Source organism: Aythya ferina, assembly GCF_964211825.1.
Source record: "Aythya ferina genome assembly, chromosome: 3".
Taxonomy (NCBI): Eukaryota; Metazoa; Chordata; class Aves; order Anseriformes; family Anatidae; genus Aythya; species Aythya ferina.
In genome coordinates, this window is record NC_140298.1 from 81,070,696 (window position 1) to 81,086,805 (window position 16,110).

Sequence of the window (16,110 nt, forward strand, 5' to 3'; positions counted from 1 at the left end):
TTAAAACTACTAAAACTCCAAAGTAAAGAAATGCCAGAATTAAGTTTGCCTTTGGATCTTTAATTGGGCTTCCCCATGAGTGGTCATGATCGTAGTCTTTACTTATTGGATCACATGCTATTTTACCACAAATTCTACTACACTGAAGAAATGGGAATGAAACATGGTTATTTACTAAATAGTGATTTTCTACTGCATTGTTTGCTGTATATACTCTTAGACTTGTAAATATTCAGGCAGAGGATATCAGGAAGAAAAAGGAATAGTTTTGTGATTGGTGCAGGTCAACACCACACGGGAAGGCCTGGTGCTGCATTTGCTCATATCACAGCCTTCCTATGTGGTGCTGAACGACTCACTGAAACCAAAAATTTGGCAGGTAGCCATTTGTTTTGTATTTGTCATTTGTTTGGTTTCCCTGGGAGATATTAACATCTGGTATTTAGAAATGTTCTGGCTGCAATAATTTGGAGCCAGGGGTGCTCTATAGGTCAAGTTCTGGATCAATAAGCATCTTGGCAGTCAGGAGCATAAATATGTCCTGACATATCCAACAGAGCCTTGACTTCTGGCTCTGGCATGGATTTATGTGTTACCTTAAGAAAACCTCTTTGGTTGCAATTTCCTAGTCAAGTGGAGATAAGACAGACTGAGTTTGCAGTGGGGAGACATCACAGAGAAGCCTTCTGGTGCTAAGATAATTCTTGAGCAATCTGGAGGGAAAAGTTTGAAGAGACTGAAAATGGCTAAGACTAGAGTAGCTAATAGCTAAGTTTCCTCCAGACAAGACTGAGGTTTGGGGAAATGTCAGTCTCTCACTAGAGGTATATGTATGTCAGTCTCTCTTTCTAAAAGTGCATAATTGCTGATGGTACCTAGGTTTTCAGCTGAGAGTGATAAAGAAAATGTCCCTTTTATTATTTGGGGGGCGAAAGTTGTAATTTGATAGTAGTCCTTTCAACTGTTTCCTGTTTGTGCCTGCCAGGATAGGAGAGAAAGGTTGCTTTAGGATACAAATTGTTAGCTCTTCTTTATTACTGCAGGATCTGCTTATTGCAGTGGTACTGAAGCATCTTAAAATCAATTGAGGATTGCTTGAAGTACCTGACTTCCTTGCTGAGAGCATCATGACAGAAATGAGTGATTCCAGTCTGGGGGTCATGGATCAAAATCACTGCCTGTTGATCGTGGTGTGGAATTTAATCTATGCTGATGACGATTTAGGGAGCTCTAAATAGCCCAGGATCTTACTTAGCTTGTTCGTCTTTTGCCATGTTGGAGCATGCAGGCTGGATCTGTCCTCTTCTCTAAAAGAGGGGAATAGCCAGGTGCTGGGACTCATTTCCCTAACCTTCTATATATGTGAAAGAATCAAAATTTTGTGACCAGGCAAACTCCAGAAGTCAGGTGCTTGACAAGGACTTTGAAACAAGCCGGGAGCAGGGTTCTCAGACTGATGAAGAGCTAGGAAGAGGTATTCCTGTTCTTTTTGTGAGTGGCTGAGAACAGACATACTGTTTTAGGAGTCGTTTTGCAATGCATTGTAACAGTAATTGATAGAGTGCCTCAAGCTTTTTAAATACATACTCCTTGTTATATCAGGTTTGTTGTTTGTTTGAAGAAAATAAGCAGTCATTCTGCTTCCAAACAATGGAGAGTAAATAAGACTGACATCACTAGTTGAAGAGAGAGTATAAAAATACCCGACAGCTGCCTCATTTTCTGAATACTATCCAGCCTGTGCCTGAGGCAGGGGTTCTGTGGAAAAAATAGTATGCAATCATTCATGTGAAGACTTTATCACAGACATACACACAGCAAAAGGGGTATGGTTGAATAGACAGGTTGAATAGACAAGTTGAAAAAACAAGTTGAATCTGACATTTACTAACTTATTCAGATTAAATAATATTTTAAAAAAGTTTGGCATGTAATAGCAAATGGTTGGACATACAATGTCTATAGGCGATTCCTTTGCTCTGAAGAGAGGAAGAGCTGTAGAATGCCAGAAAGGCCTTAATTTGTATGAGCAGTCTCACTGAAATCACTGGGGATGTTCAAGATTGAAATCAGGAATGTTTGCTAGGTAGAGATCAGAGTATAGTTTTTTTGTATTCCTGGTGTCCCAGGGTCCTCTTTACAGAGTGTTGTATAATTCCATTACTTAAGTCTAGTTATTTCATAGACATGATGAGCATTTACCCAATCTATTTGTTTTGGAGAACACAAAATTTTCAGGTTGCATCTGAGCTAGTCCACAATCACACTGCTTTGTGGTCAATATAAGTTTTATTCTTGAAGTTACTCTCAGAGTGCAGTAACAATTGTATTTATTGCAATGAATTCTTTGTCCTAATCTCGCCCAGTAGATGGTAGTGTTGGCCATGTTTTGTAATTTATTTTAGAGTGTATTAAAATTCATTTTTTTCCTTTTTTGTCTTCTGCATTTGATTTGCCTTTTTTAATTATTTCTTTTTATTTTTTATTTTTTTTTTATTTATTTCTGCCTCCCCTCCCAGATAATATTTTTACCTCATAGAAAACAATAGTAGTCTTTATTCTGGTTTGATATCTCTGTGTACTGATGAGATCTCACATATTCCTAAAAGGGCAGAAGTAACAGTATGTTGAGTTAATCTGATCTTTGTTGCTCTGAAGTAGACACATACAGTAGCAGGGAATTAATTTAGAATGGGTTGTATATATTTTTTCCCAATAGGTTTGAGTTTCTAAGAACTAATCTGCAATATGGTAGACTGTTGTAATTGTGTGCAAAGTTATTTTCATCTCACATTGAATGACAAATACTGAATATTTTTATGAAATCTGGAACAAGATAACTAAAGGCCCTTTCAACATATAATTCCCCTAAATAAATCTACAGAATGCCTCCTAGCCTGCATGATAACACAGATAACTTCTATTAGAAATAAAAAGGTCCTAAAGTCACTGGAAAGGGACAGAGGAAATCCATCTGTAGAATTATGCATTATCAGGTTCTGGACCCCTTTCACTGAGAAAAAGTGAATTTCTCAGCTGAGTGCAGCACATGGTAGGCAAGGCTAATCGAAAGGCTGGAGTACCACTTTCACATGAGGAACAGAAGCAGCTTGTGTTTAGCCTGGCAAAATGAAGCTTGGGGGTGCATAATTCCTAACTTCAGATGTATATCCAGAGAGTAAGCACTGTGGAGAAGGAAGGGGTGTTTAATCCATGGAGTAATGTTGTGTTAAGAATAAGTAGGCATACACTGACTGTGAATAAAGTAAATGGAAAGTTAGAAGAAGGTTTTTTGAGAAAGAGCTTTTGGAAAGCTGTTCTTTTTTGTTGTTGTTTTGAGAAAGAACATTAAAGAAATGTTGCATGAAAGAACATTGAAGACTTTCAGTAGAGTTTACAAAAAATTGGGCAATTCTGCCTTTGCAGCTGAACTGTTTATGAAATACTTTGGCTGCTACAATTGCCTGCAGAAAACAAAGGTTTCATCTCAGTGGCTTATGATACCTGTTCCAGTCCTGTGTAAATTTTAATGAAATTTTAATTAAAAAAATATTTATAGATAGTAATTTTTGAACCCTGTAGAAGAAGTTAATGTGTGGACAGTCAGAAATGTTTTGGAAACTATTTTTAGTGCTTGAACAATATTTATTTAAACCTTGATTTCTCTCAATGTGTTCTTTATTTGCTGTATGAATATTAAAATGTTCCTGTGTTAAATTGACACACATAAGCTGAAGTGCTGGTGTATCAGGGCATCATTTCCCGAGGATGTGAAAATGTATCTCAGTGGAAGTATGTATGTTTAGAAGTTGCTGTTTAATTTCTTTTTGATCCTTTAGCAGTGGAAACCACAGAACATGGTAGTTAAGTAAGTTCTGTGTTGCATACTTAACCGCTAACAATTGGACTCATTCTGCCAACCCAGCTTATGACACATTTGTGTTAAATGAAAAGAATTGCAATAACTTTAAAATGTGTATTCTTGCCCTTGCAGCTCACCTGTAGGAGGAAAGTGAAATTTCCTATCAATTGTTACTTTTATTTCTGTTTATTTTACTGTTTTTATTTTACTTGTGTTTTATTTTTACATGAAACCTGTTGAGATTTCTTCTTGTCTTCTTAAGACCTTTCTTTCCATTGGATGGGATAGAGGATTGTCTTAAAAGGTTACTTAACATTTGCAAACATATTTAACAAAAGACTGGATTTAACAGGATTAAATTCACACCCAACAACCTTTATAATTTATTTTCTTTTAAACAGTGAAGTGACAAAAATTAGGCTTCTTTGTGAGATTATTTTAAAAGTACCTGATAATGGCCTGACTGTTTCCATCCATTTTACTGTGCTTTAAAGAAGAGAGGTTTCAGGAAATTCCTGTCACCTAATGCGAATTTATATATTTACTTAAGGAGTTTTGTGGCTAAGAAAAACATTTTTACTTCTCACAAAGCTTTTGGTAGTTCCACAGAGATTTGCTCAATGCCACCATTTCCTTCTCTGTATCACCAGCTTGGGCCTGCAGACTGTCAAGGCACCTGAAGAAATACATGAAGAAGTGAAGATTATATAGGAAGGAATGCCCATGTTATACCATGTTATATTTTATCTTGGAACTTGGATCAACAAAATACAGGAAATGTTCTAAGAGAGCTTTTTTTTTTTTTTTTTTTTTTTTTTTTTTTTCTGTCATGCTTCCAATAGTAGATGTTAGTTGGCACATTGTTCTGGCAGCTCTTATGCTGTAAGGGCTTCATGCAGCGTATTGCTCTGTACATATATTTGCCCTGATTTTAAGCAGTTAAGCTTCATCACAAGTTTTCCATTGCTGCTCTTCCCCAACTAAAATCAAAATCAGAGCACGACTCCCCAGATCCAAGGCACTTTTCTGGTCAGCTATTGAAAACTCGTGTTGAAGTTGTAGTTTGGGAAACAGCAAGCAAAAGCAGTCATTGTCTGCAACAAGTTAGTGTCTGAACACTTACAGGGGTTGAGCGAGAGGTCCCTGACACCCAATTTTTTGCACAAGGCTGTGCACAAAGTGCACAAAGAAGTTTTGCAGGAACCAGACTGGGCCGCTGGCCTACAGGCGGTGTTGTGCTGTCCTGCCCACTGAGACAGAAGACAGTACTAGCCACACTCCCTCGCTAAGCCCAGCTTGGTGTAACGGCCCAGCTGTTAGGCTATCTCTGCTTTGAACAAGTCATAGGGTAGCCAGGAGCCTTCTCTCAAGTTGCCTGATTTTAGGCATTTCAAATGTGTCAGTCAGCCCACTGAAGTCCTGAAAGGCCATGTGATGGCAGAATGACAAGAGTTATGCATTGGTGTACTGCAGAAAGCCCTAGTGGAAAAGCAATGTGCGTGTGCTGTCAGGGCTTAATGCTGATCAGGCCATGCAGAAATGCTCCAGGTATTAACTGGACTCTTCAAAAATACCTGTGGTGTGCATGTGTTGTAGCTGACGTTGTGTAAAGGCACAGGGGTTTGCAGCAGTTGGTCAGTAACCTGGGTGCAGCCTATTGGTGCAGCGTGGCGTTTGTGTCTGTATCCATGCCTGCCTGCTGAGGTGGCTAGTGTAGCAGTACTGCAGCTTGTAGAAACATTCCAGGTTTTGCCGTAGCATTCACCTATTTCTGAGGCAGCAGACAAAGTAGAAATAGCTAAAAGTAGCTTAGCAAAAGTAGGAACAAGATGGGGTACTGAAGTCAGCTGTGAGACACAGGGATCCTCTTCCAAACGGTAACTCCATTTCTTCTCTTTCGTTGGAGTAGCATAAATGTCTGTCTACAAACTTGAGTATGGGTGTGTGGTGTTACTTACTGCATTTGGTGGCCTTTCAAAGCTGAACTCATAGTCATTCAGTCTAGAAGGATTTATTGACAGCTTGTCCACAATTGCATTTCTGTTGTGAAAGTAGCTGATTATAAGTAAATAACTTGGCTCCAGAAGTCGTGTGTGTGGTCCTCCTCTTCTTCCTTTTCCTCTGCTCGGCTAATTATTTCTTAGCTGGTAGTTTTTGTAGGACTCTTTGCAAATGCTGAGACTGGAGAGCCTATGTTAGTGAAAATGCTGCCAGGGTATTTAAGTCATGAATCTCACCCTTGCTTCTAGTCAGAATGGCTTTCTTTCAGTATCAGACCACAGCAGGGTAGTGTGATAGCTCAAGTGGACATGGTTCATCCTGGACCCTCCTGAGGCATGGAGGAGGTGGATATAATGCCAGGCAATTGTTCCCCTTCTCATCCCTGGAAGTCTTCAAAAGACGCTTAGATGTACAGCTTAGGGATATGGTTTAGTGGAGGGCTGTTAGCGTTAGGTTGGAGGTTGGACTCGATGACCTTGAGGTCTCTTCCAACCTAGAAAATTCTGTGATTCTGTGATTCTGTGATTTTCTCAATGTTAAATTGTCTAATTAGAGAAACAAATATGCTTTATGCTACTGCCCTGAAGAAGTATTCCAGCAGGTGGGTGCAGGGGAGCTTTGAAAGTCTCTCTTGGACCTAATTTTTCCTGTTGATCTCTTTTGGTCACAGCATCTCACTAATGGAGACCTGTGGTAAAGCTCTAAGAGTTACACCCCATTGCTATTTTAAGTAGACTGTCATAGACAAAATACTGCCTTTAGTTCAACCTATACAACCAGCTGGGCCTGCAAACCAAGTAGTGTCTAGGAAGCTGGAGGTTTATTTTCGTCTGGTAGCACTGTAATTATTACAGCATTTGGAAGAAGCTTTTCTGCTGGCGGCAGGATGGTATAACTCACAGTGGTCCTGTGTAAGCCCAGCATGTGGGATATTGTTGAGCCTTGCTTCTGGCTGACAGTAATATCACATTCAGCGTGTAATTAAACAGTTCATAAACTGCCTTGAGATGTTTGTTTACGGGCACTTTACAGCAGAGAAGTATGGTGTTTTGCAGGATGCTGAAATTTCTGTGTTCAGTGAAGCATTTGTATTTGATATTCAGTTCCCTTTTCTTTGATGAAAATACTCAGTGACCAGAGCACATTATTTTGCTGGCAATGAAGTACATATGGCTTGGTGATTTTCCCATGAATTTCTATTACTGATTTTTTGATTCTTTTGTTTCAGCTACATATCAAAATAATTGATATAGATACGTGTACATGCATCTGTATTGATATTTACATTAAATTAAAATTTTAAATAATAAAATGAGTTTGTGTTTTGCTTTACAGAAATAATGCTTGTTTATGATTACTTGGGGATAAGCAAAAACACTTAGAAATTGGAACACAGAATATGGTGAGGATACTGTGTAAAAACTCTAGGTGAATAGAAGAAGATGCTGCAAGAAAGCATTAGTAAATTTTTGCTGTACTTCATGCCATTTGTTTTGTTTTACCAGTTTAGAGTGAATGAATTTGGAGCCCTGGAGGTGATTACGGATGAAACTGAGATGGAAAATGTTAAAAAGGCCACTGCTACCACAACATGGATGGTTCCAACTGCTCAAGAAGGTCAGCTAAGAGGTCACTGCAACTTTCTGTGATTGTATTTTGTTTAATATAACAGTTTTTCAAAAACTGTTTTATTTTGCCCCCCAAAATAAAATAAACTTATTCACTTAATGCACAGAGTATCTCTGATGATCTTACCTGTTTCTTGGGGTGTTAATACTTATGAAAATAAATGTATTTTAAATTAAAAGGAAATAATTCCACTGTTAAACATCTGAAGTTGAACTACAGCCATATTTTTTTTCTAACTAATTTTTTCTGAGTTTAGAACTGGTATTTTTCTATTACATTTTATTTAATTTGAAAAGAAGTCAACATCTTACTCTAAATTATTCATAATTTTTTAGATATTATTTTTATTAAGCTGGTTTTCCAGCTTGCCCACAGATTTTACTAACCTCCTACAGTTTGTTTGTGACTGAGGTCTGTAAACTGCCTTCATGTAATATTGGTTGCTACTCAACTCCTACCACCAGTCTCAATGTACGTAGTATCTGTCTACAAAATAAGGTGCTAAATGAGATACTATGTTTCCTTGATTTAAAGTACTGATGTAAGTAAATACCTTTATTGTGCAAATAAAGTTAGTTTACACGGTCAGAATTCCGAAAATTTTGAGGCAGTGATGGAATATCATGAAAGGGAATATCACAGCTGTTTTGTGATTACTTACAGCTCCACTTTTGCAAATAATTGAAACACTTATACCAGTGGGAAAGTACTTTGGACCTCAGCCATGAAGTCTAAAGCTTCAGACCACAGATAATTTTGTTCGATAGGTTTCCAAGTCAGCGATAATTTCTCAAATATTCAAGATTCAAATCTGTGATGAGAGTGACAGCAATGCGATAATATAGTAGCACAGCAGATTGTATCTTTAGGCTGAGAGATAACAGTTACCTATAACAAAGCATGCAATTTCATCCCCTACAGTCTGGTAAACCTAAAAAAAATAAATCTCACTACTGAATTAAAGTGTGTTTAAGGGCATGTAAACATATTAAGTAATCATCACAAATATCTTGCATAGTCCTTGATTAATTTATTGCTCCCCAAAGATGTAATATTGCTAATATTTTCAATTATGAGAGGAAATGGTTGTTTTGAACCTCTAATGACACTGGAGTGTCATTATCCCATAAATAATGTATTACTCTGGTGGAGATAGTCTGCACACAAGAGTTCATTTGACTCCATCTTTAAAAACAGTTCGGTGCTCAAGCAAAAGAAATGGTGACTTGAAATGTGCCTTTTGCGGGTGCAAAGTCAACAGCCTGCTCTAGGAACTGGAGAAGTTTAGAATGCTGCATGCTTGCCTGTGAGTAAAAGAAACAGCATCCTCTCCTAGGCTGCATACCTCTTGTGTGAAAATCATAGCTTAGAATCATGAGTAACTCAATATTTGAAAATCTATTCATTATAAATTAGATTTTTGTTTGTTTATTTGCTTGTTTGTTTTTACTTTACTTTTTTAACTTCTGTTCAACCCAGAAGAGTTGAGCAATAGCTTCTGTAGTAAAAGACTGTAACATTTAGTGACTAATTTACTTTCAGGAATAAGTTATTAATGACCTATTAGAAGATAACTCCTCAGGTGACCCTTCAGGTCACAAATTAGGCATGTCAGCAGGACATGAGGTGATGAACTCCATGAACTCCATTCAGTGATGACTGGATAGTCAGCAGCGTGTGTGTGTGTATCACAAAATTCACTCCTTCCATGAGTAGCAACACCAGCAGTGTCAATGTGCCAGTGATAATAGAAGCATGAAATTAATAGTTTTAATAGTTTTAGTTTAGTTTTAATAGTTTTAATAGTATGGATGTGACCCCATACAGACACTAATTCTCATTTCTTCATTTTAACAAGAGCAGCATGACTTTGGTATCCTATTTGTTTGGCAAGAGCTGAAAGTATGGTTGAAAATGTATCACCTCTACCTAAGTGAAGTTACTTTTTTCATTGTGCAGCCTTTTCAGAAAAGACAGGGATCCCCACAAAGTTGAAGGAAACTGCAAAAATGGATGGACTTGTTTTCTGTGAAAACTGTTATCGCTATGGTACCATAGAAGAATTTGTTCCTGAAGGGAAATTTTGCAGCCAGAAATGTGCCCAGCAAGTGAAAAACAAGTAGGTGCTATTATAAAGCATAGATACAAAGAATTTGGCATAAATGCAGTATGAGATAAAAATGGTGGGATAAAACATTACTGGTGGGCCAAACAGATATATTAAGCAGCCATATTTTGGTCAATTTCCCGCGGTTTGTAATGTTCTTTCACTGGTTTTGGACTCAGTGCATTATGAAACTTGCTTTTTGTCTAACACTGATGTTGAAGGCAATCTTTTTTGCTCAGAGAATTCTGTGTTCTGCTGTCAGATGCAAACAGTGATACAGTCTATGGGATGTGTGAATCACTGTCAGACTCCTACCCTGTTTCATAATCATTGGAATTAAGATAATCAGTAATGAGATGGTTGGTGTGGTAAGTTAATTGTAATTAAATTCAAGTGTTGTATTATAGATGACAGTGAGTGAAAACATGAACATAGTGTGGTTTCTCAGTTCCTTTTCTTTCAGCTGGTGCAGTTCATCTCATCATAAAGGAAGACCTGTGTTAGTAGGTCCATTCTGTGTTGTATTCTACTTTATGGCAATTGTTAACATCTATGATTTTGTGCATTTTCCTTATTTTTAGGTAATTGCTTTAACATTTTCAGTTCTGATTGCTTGTTTTGCAATTTGTACAGTCACATACCAGCTTTCTCCAGTTGGATTTGTCAGTCTTAATAATCACCTTTTCTTCTCTTTCCATGAACTGCCTTGTAGTCCTAAACATTTCAGTTTGTTAATCTGTGAGATTTGATGGTACATGAGAAAAGACAAACTGCTTAAAACATGCAGAACCTGTTTGGTGTAGGCTGACAGCTTTCCTTTTGCAGTTGCTATTGTGGTCTTTCAGCTTACTTTTTGACAGATGTAATTTTCAGTAGTTTTTCTAAGAATGTATTATGCATAATACCCCAGGATCTAGAAACACTTGACTGTTAGATTTACTCACATTTTACTTGTGTCATGAGTATGAGAAGTAAAATAATACTGGCTTTGTGTTATTGTGTTGCTCTTGTAATAGAGAACCAAAGGAGGAAAAGCCCAATGTGGAATGCAATGGGGAAGATGATTCCAAAGGCATTCGGAAAAGAAAAGCAAAATTACCTCTCAAAGAAGAGTCCAGGGATAATGGGGAGAAGAAAGAGAATCCCACTGAAACTGTTAGTATGCATCATAAACTCATTTCTGCAAACATTTTAGTGGGATTTTTGCCTTATATTGCAGTGTCAGTAACTTCATCACTCTAGAAAGAGAAGTGACTGTATGGCTCTGTTAAAATCACAATAAGTAGTTGGTTCCCCTTCCAATTTAATTATGCCTCATTAGTGAATTCCAATTGTTGACAATGAACTGATAGCATTTGTCTTTTTGCTCTTCCTTTCTTTTTTTTAGAACAGAATAAAAAGAAGTTAAAGGAAAAATGATGCTAAGACTTGCTATGACTTTAGTATAGAAAAACAGGACTAAATGTTTCCCAACATCTGTTACTTTGTCACTCTGCACATGAGTAAATGATTATAGACAAATAATTTATTTGTAAAGAAAACTCTGTTACGGTTAAGTGGAGTGTACTTTTGATTTTTGTAATGTAATTTGCCTTAGAAAATCATAGCCAAAGATGAGCATTGATGTTCATCCTTTCAGCTAACAGGACTTTTTATTTTTTGATTCAGGAGGGACTGTATGCAAATTGTCTGATTTCTTCCAACACACAGTTAGCAGTGATTACCACATTCTGTGTGGGTAATTATAAAGATATAAAAAACACATGAAGCAAACAAAGTATCCAGGTCCAGTGTTGAATGTGTTTACCAAGATGAGTAATCTAACTTTCAAGGCTTTCTCACCATGAGCAAACCCATGTGGCTCTTGCTGTCATTGCCCTGCTTGTTCTGTAATAGACTTTTGGTGGATTCTGGTTTGTGGTGACAGTTACTACTTAAAACTATTTGATGGAATTTAGGAGAAACATTTCATCTGTACTTGAGATATCTTTGCTGGAGCCCTGCACAATTAAATGTATATACATATACGTATGTATATATAGGGAGAGAGATCCAGAAGAAGCATGCACAGAGTTAACAGCTTTGTTTTTTTTACAGAATACTCTAGGTGTTTTTGCCCACTATAAACCTCAACGTGGCTCCCAGTTTACATGTGTGTTGTCTTGTGCTGTTGGAGGACATACATGCAAAATCTCTCATTGTGCCAGGCGTCTGTGGAGTATTTCCTGAAGGAGTGAAAGTGAAAAATTAAAAAAACAAAAATGGATTGGGATTTGGTTTTGATTTATGTTACAGTGTAATGAGCTTTGGGGCACTATTTGTTTTTTTCCTTTTGGAATTAGTCTCCATTTGAGACCAACAAATAAACCTGTCGCAGTACTTTCCCATAATGTTTGTTTTCCTCTCAATAGCTATGGTGTTACTGGGAGGAGCACGGTTTGGAGAGAGAAGGGGAGGACACTGCATTTGTAAAATTGTGAAAAAGCAGGAAACACCAGAGGTGTCAGAAGGCAATTCGAGTCTCTGTGTCTGACAGTGTCTTAGGGAAAAGTTAGGGGATAGCTTCTTTACCATTGTTAGTCTGCCCTTCCAAATGAATAGTTACTCTGTTCATCTGTTCAGGTGCCAAGACAACTATTACTAAGGAAAAAAAAAAAAAAGGATCAGTGCCATTTTATGTTTAGTCAACCAATTATGCATTTGAAAGGAAAACAACAACAACAAAAAGATTAAAGTTGTGAGAGGTTTTCCTTTAAGTTGTTTTGGAAGTGAAAACATATCAAAGATATTGGTATTTATCTCCAGCTCAGGCAGCCCTGCTAAAGGGTTGGTGATCATTCTCAGCCTTAGACAGGACTCATTGGCTAAATGCCAGGTGCTGGAGTCCTTCTGTCTGTCATTTCCACTGTGCTTGCTAAAGTTTGTCACTGGTTGCTTGCTTTGTATTTAGATATCTACAGGTTTGTTTGAGATAGTGGAGAGCCTTTTCAATAAAGTCAGAGTTAAACCTTGGTTGTCTCCATTTTTGCCATTAGACTTCTGAACTAATATGATTATTGTACTCTTTTAATATAGGAGGACAAGCCTGAAGGAAGGATCTTGAGAGTCTCACAGAGAGCCAGGAGAAAAAGAAAAGGGGAAATAACAGTTTTGAAACAAAGTAAGTTAGATTATGAAACAAAATCTCACGTATCGCTTATTTATGTGATATCCATCTCATACTGTGAATTGCCGGCATTGTATCACTGAATTTTTATTGGTTCTTGAATACGTTTTTTGTCAGTCTGTAAAAATACAGACCCAGTGTTATTTATAGTAATTAAGTTTTAAGGATTGAAGAACTGAGGGAACCAAATGGAAACTTCAGGGGGAAAAAACATCACTTGGAGATTGATTGCCTTTTACGAAGAGCCAGTTTTTATACGCCTGGCAGTGTGGAGAAGCAGGAAGTAAGTGTAAGTGTAACTGATGCACATTTGAGGCTTTTTTCTTTCATCCCTTTAAAGAGTTCTGGTATTAAAGGGAATCAGGCCCATTGATTTCCCAGATGTTGAAAGACATGTATTAAGCAGAAGTGAAAGTTTACTTTTGTTTCCTTGGGGATCAATTTTGTATCTATGGTATGGCTGGAAATAGACACATTTATGGAACTGTTTAGAAATAATTGCTATAATCAGTCCAAAGGGAAATATGCTGCATGAAGCAGCATAATAAAACATATTTTAAATGAGTGCTGTTTTTTTTCAAGCTGTTCACGTGATGGATACTTTCAGGAAGATTCAGAGAATCATCAACTCTTATACCTCACTGACACACCAACCAGAACATCTTGCCCTCCAGGGTATTTCTTTTGATAAACTGGGAGCCATTACCAGAAGTTGCCTTCAGCACGGAGCTCCAAGTAGCTCTGCTGAGCTCTAGATAGATGATACAGTGATTGAAGATGCAACATGTAAAAGTCACAGAAGATCCCCCTCCTGAGATAAAATTACTCCTGAAATATAAATATCATTACTACAGTTGTTTCCAAAGCTGTATGAAGTATGAGAGATACAAGCGCAAAGCTTGAAAATCTTGAAATCACTGCTGTCCAGTGACAGAATGATTTGTATGGATTTCTTTTGTTTATTAGGCAGAGTGTCAGCTCAGCACATGAGCTGTGGTGTAATGGAACACTGTATATTCAGAACCAAACACATAACAGTGTATTATTGTGGCAAGTAACACATTTCTTGAATCAGCAAATCAGCTGGGTAAATCACAAACAAAATGAATGTGCTTTAGTAGTGCTGAGCAATTGCTGTGGTTCTGAAATGTGTTGTCTTTTGGTTAAATTACTGGCTTTCTTCAGGAGAGTTTGGCATCACTATTGCTATAGTGAACATTTTAATTATAAAAACACTTAGCCAGACAGCTACTTAAGAGGCTTATTTGTATTGTGAGTAGCCTGCATGAAGGATCAGGCTGGAATCATACTGTGGACTGTGAGGAATCCTCCTGATGGCATGAGTTTATAGTCTGAAATGCTAAGCTACATGTACAGAAGGAGGCATTTAGGCAAAGATCAGTAGAAAAGAGTGGAAGTGTATGAAAATAGATACATGCATGGCCAGCCTCACAAACCATCTGTTTTTGAAGTTCCTGGCTTTTGCTAGTGCAGTTAGTGCCTTATTTTCAAGGCCTAAAAACTGCTACTCACTACTGTTTCCTTAAGATGAACTATAGCCAATATTGCATATGTGAGTATATGCAAGTGTTCATACTATATGAACAAACCTGAAACTGGAGCTTTCCATCTTATGCTAAGGAAAGGATGGGGGGGGGGGGTGGGGAGGGGGGGGAGGGAGGAAGCTGTGGTGACAGTTTTGAAGGTTTAGAAAAATTATTGTTAAATCACTGCCTTTCTACCCAAAACCATCAAAGTATAAAGTGATGAATACTGTCACAGAATAACATATTTCAACTAAGATTAAAAAAAACATGTCATGACTGCTATCCAATTGAAAATACTTTCCTGAAATGGACTTTTTTTTTTTTTTTTCTGATGAGTTTTTTAAAAATACAGACCTACTTTATGTGATTTGCACTGGTCTTCATTTAAGATTTTTGCAAATTGTTTGCAAATTGTACATCTTAATGCTTTCTTAGGAGGAATAACAAAAAGGTACAGAGGGCAAGATTACACAAGCTGTTCTCATCATGTAAAACAGCTTTTTCTTGGTACTAGTCAAGATTTGAAATGATGGAAATGATTCTGTACAAATCTTCATGTTCCTAGTGCCATTGAACCTACAGAGCCACTCTTCCTGAAATTAATCCAGAGAAACACCATGAATGCATTTAATAAAACGTAGATTTGAGATAGGTATATTATGCACTTTTGTTTTCTTGAGAAATTAGTTTAGAGAATTCTCTTGCTGTTCTATCCTTCGCAGCTGTACACTCTAAAGGAAAGCAAGCGTGGTGTTGGGCATCCTATCTGGAGGAAGAAAAGGCTGTTGCAGTACCTACTAAGCTTTTTAAAGAGGTATGACCTTCTGGAGTTGAAATTAATCAACCACCATGACATTTCTAGGGAAATCAACTTTAAGAAAGTTGAAGATTTTGCACTTCTGTAGTGGTAGACCTATGTGATTAAGGTAATGCCGTCCGTCAGATATAATATTCAGAATATGTGTAAAATTAGTTATCTTTTTCTGCCTTTTCAAAGAAATCTGTGGTTTTAGATGAATGCTGTCAGCTGAGACTATAGAAAGCAGATGCTTTTCCAAAATCTGCTAGTTTTAGCCTTTGCTTCTAATTTCTGAGGCTAAAAATCTGATATGTATCCTCATTTTTCCATGCTGTCTCGTTCTCTTTAAATACGTTTAGAAAGGTGATACAAAGGTCGTCAGAGCTTGTTGCTTGGATTATATTAACTGTCTTTTTGCAGCTCTTGCTGATGTTACATTTCTGTTATTACATCTGATACTAGTTTGCCGTGTTCCAATTTTGCCTGTCATCTGATTGGACCTCACATCATTATCTCTTGCTTGTCCTTTGTCTGCTATCGTAGTCTTTGTCATGTGTCATTTCAGTGCTTCCCCTTGTGCTTCCTCTCTTGCTTGGATGAGAGCTCTGTATGCAAATCACTAAAGCTTCCATGCTGTTCTCTTCTTTTGCAAAAGATGGCAAAACATGTGAACATGTCTCAGCTGCTATACTTCTTCAATGTATAATTCTAACAGTTACGATACTGCTTTTTGATAATTCTGCCTTGGAGTCTGTTTCTTGCATCCATTTGTTTTTGTTTGCCTTATACTTCAACTATTGAGTCTTTCATGCAGAGATCAGCTTTTCAGCTTACGTGTGTGTGTGGTGCTGACCTTTAATTAGTTCTTCTAGACATTACTGAGATACAAAAGTAATTAAAGAACTAAGATTGCAATGTACAGAATCCAAAAATATCTAAGTGCAAGAACAACAGTTACCTGACCATCATTTATTGTATCCCCCTGTGCTATACACTGGT

General features: G+C 37.3%; 1 protein-coding gene across 7 annotated transcripts in view; it reads left to right on the forward strand.

Annotated features, from left to right (window-relative positions):
- L3MBTL3 (L3MBTL histone methyl-lysine binding protein 3) overlaps positions 1–16,110 on the forward strand; it is an 87,932-nt gene that overhangs the window by 17,092 nt on the left and 54,730 nt on the right. For all 7 annotated transcript variants that reach the window (XM_084515276.1, XM_084515277.1, XM_084515274.1 and 4 more), the window contains 5 exons: positions 7,369–7,480; positions 9,452–9,611; positions 10,616–10,754; positions 12,675–12,759; positions 15,035–15,126. In XM_084515276.1, the coding sequence (XP_084371402.1) occupies positions 7,369–7,480; positions 9,452–9,611; positions 10,616–10,754; positions 12,675–12,759; positions 15,035–15,126 (588 nt within the window). The remainder of the gene's footprint in view (positions 1–7,368; positions 7,481–9,451; positions 9,612–10,615; positions 10,755–12,674; positions 12,760–15,034; positions 15,127–16,110) is intronic.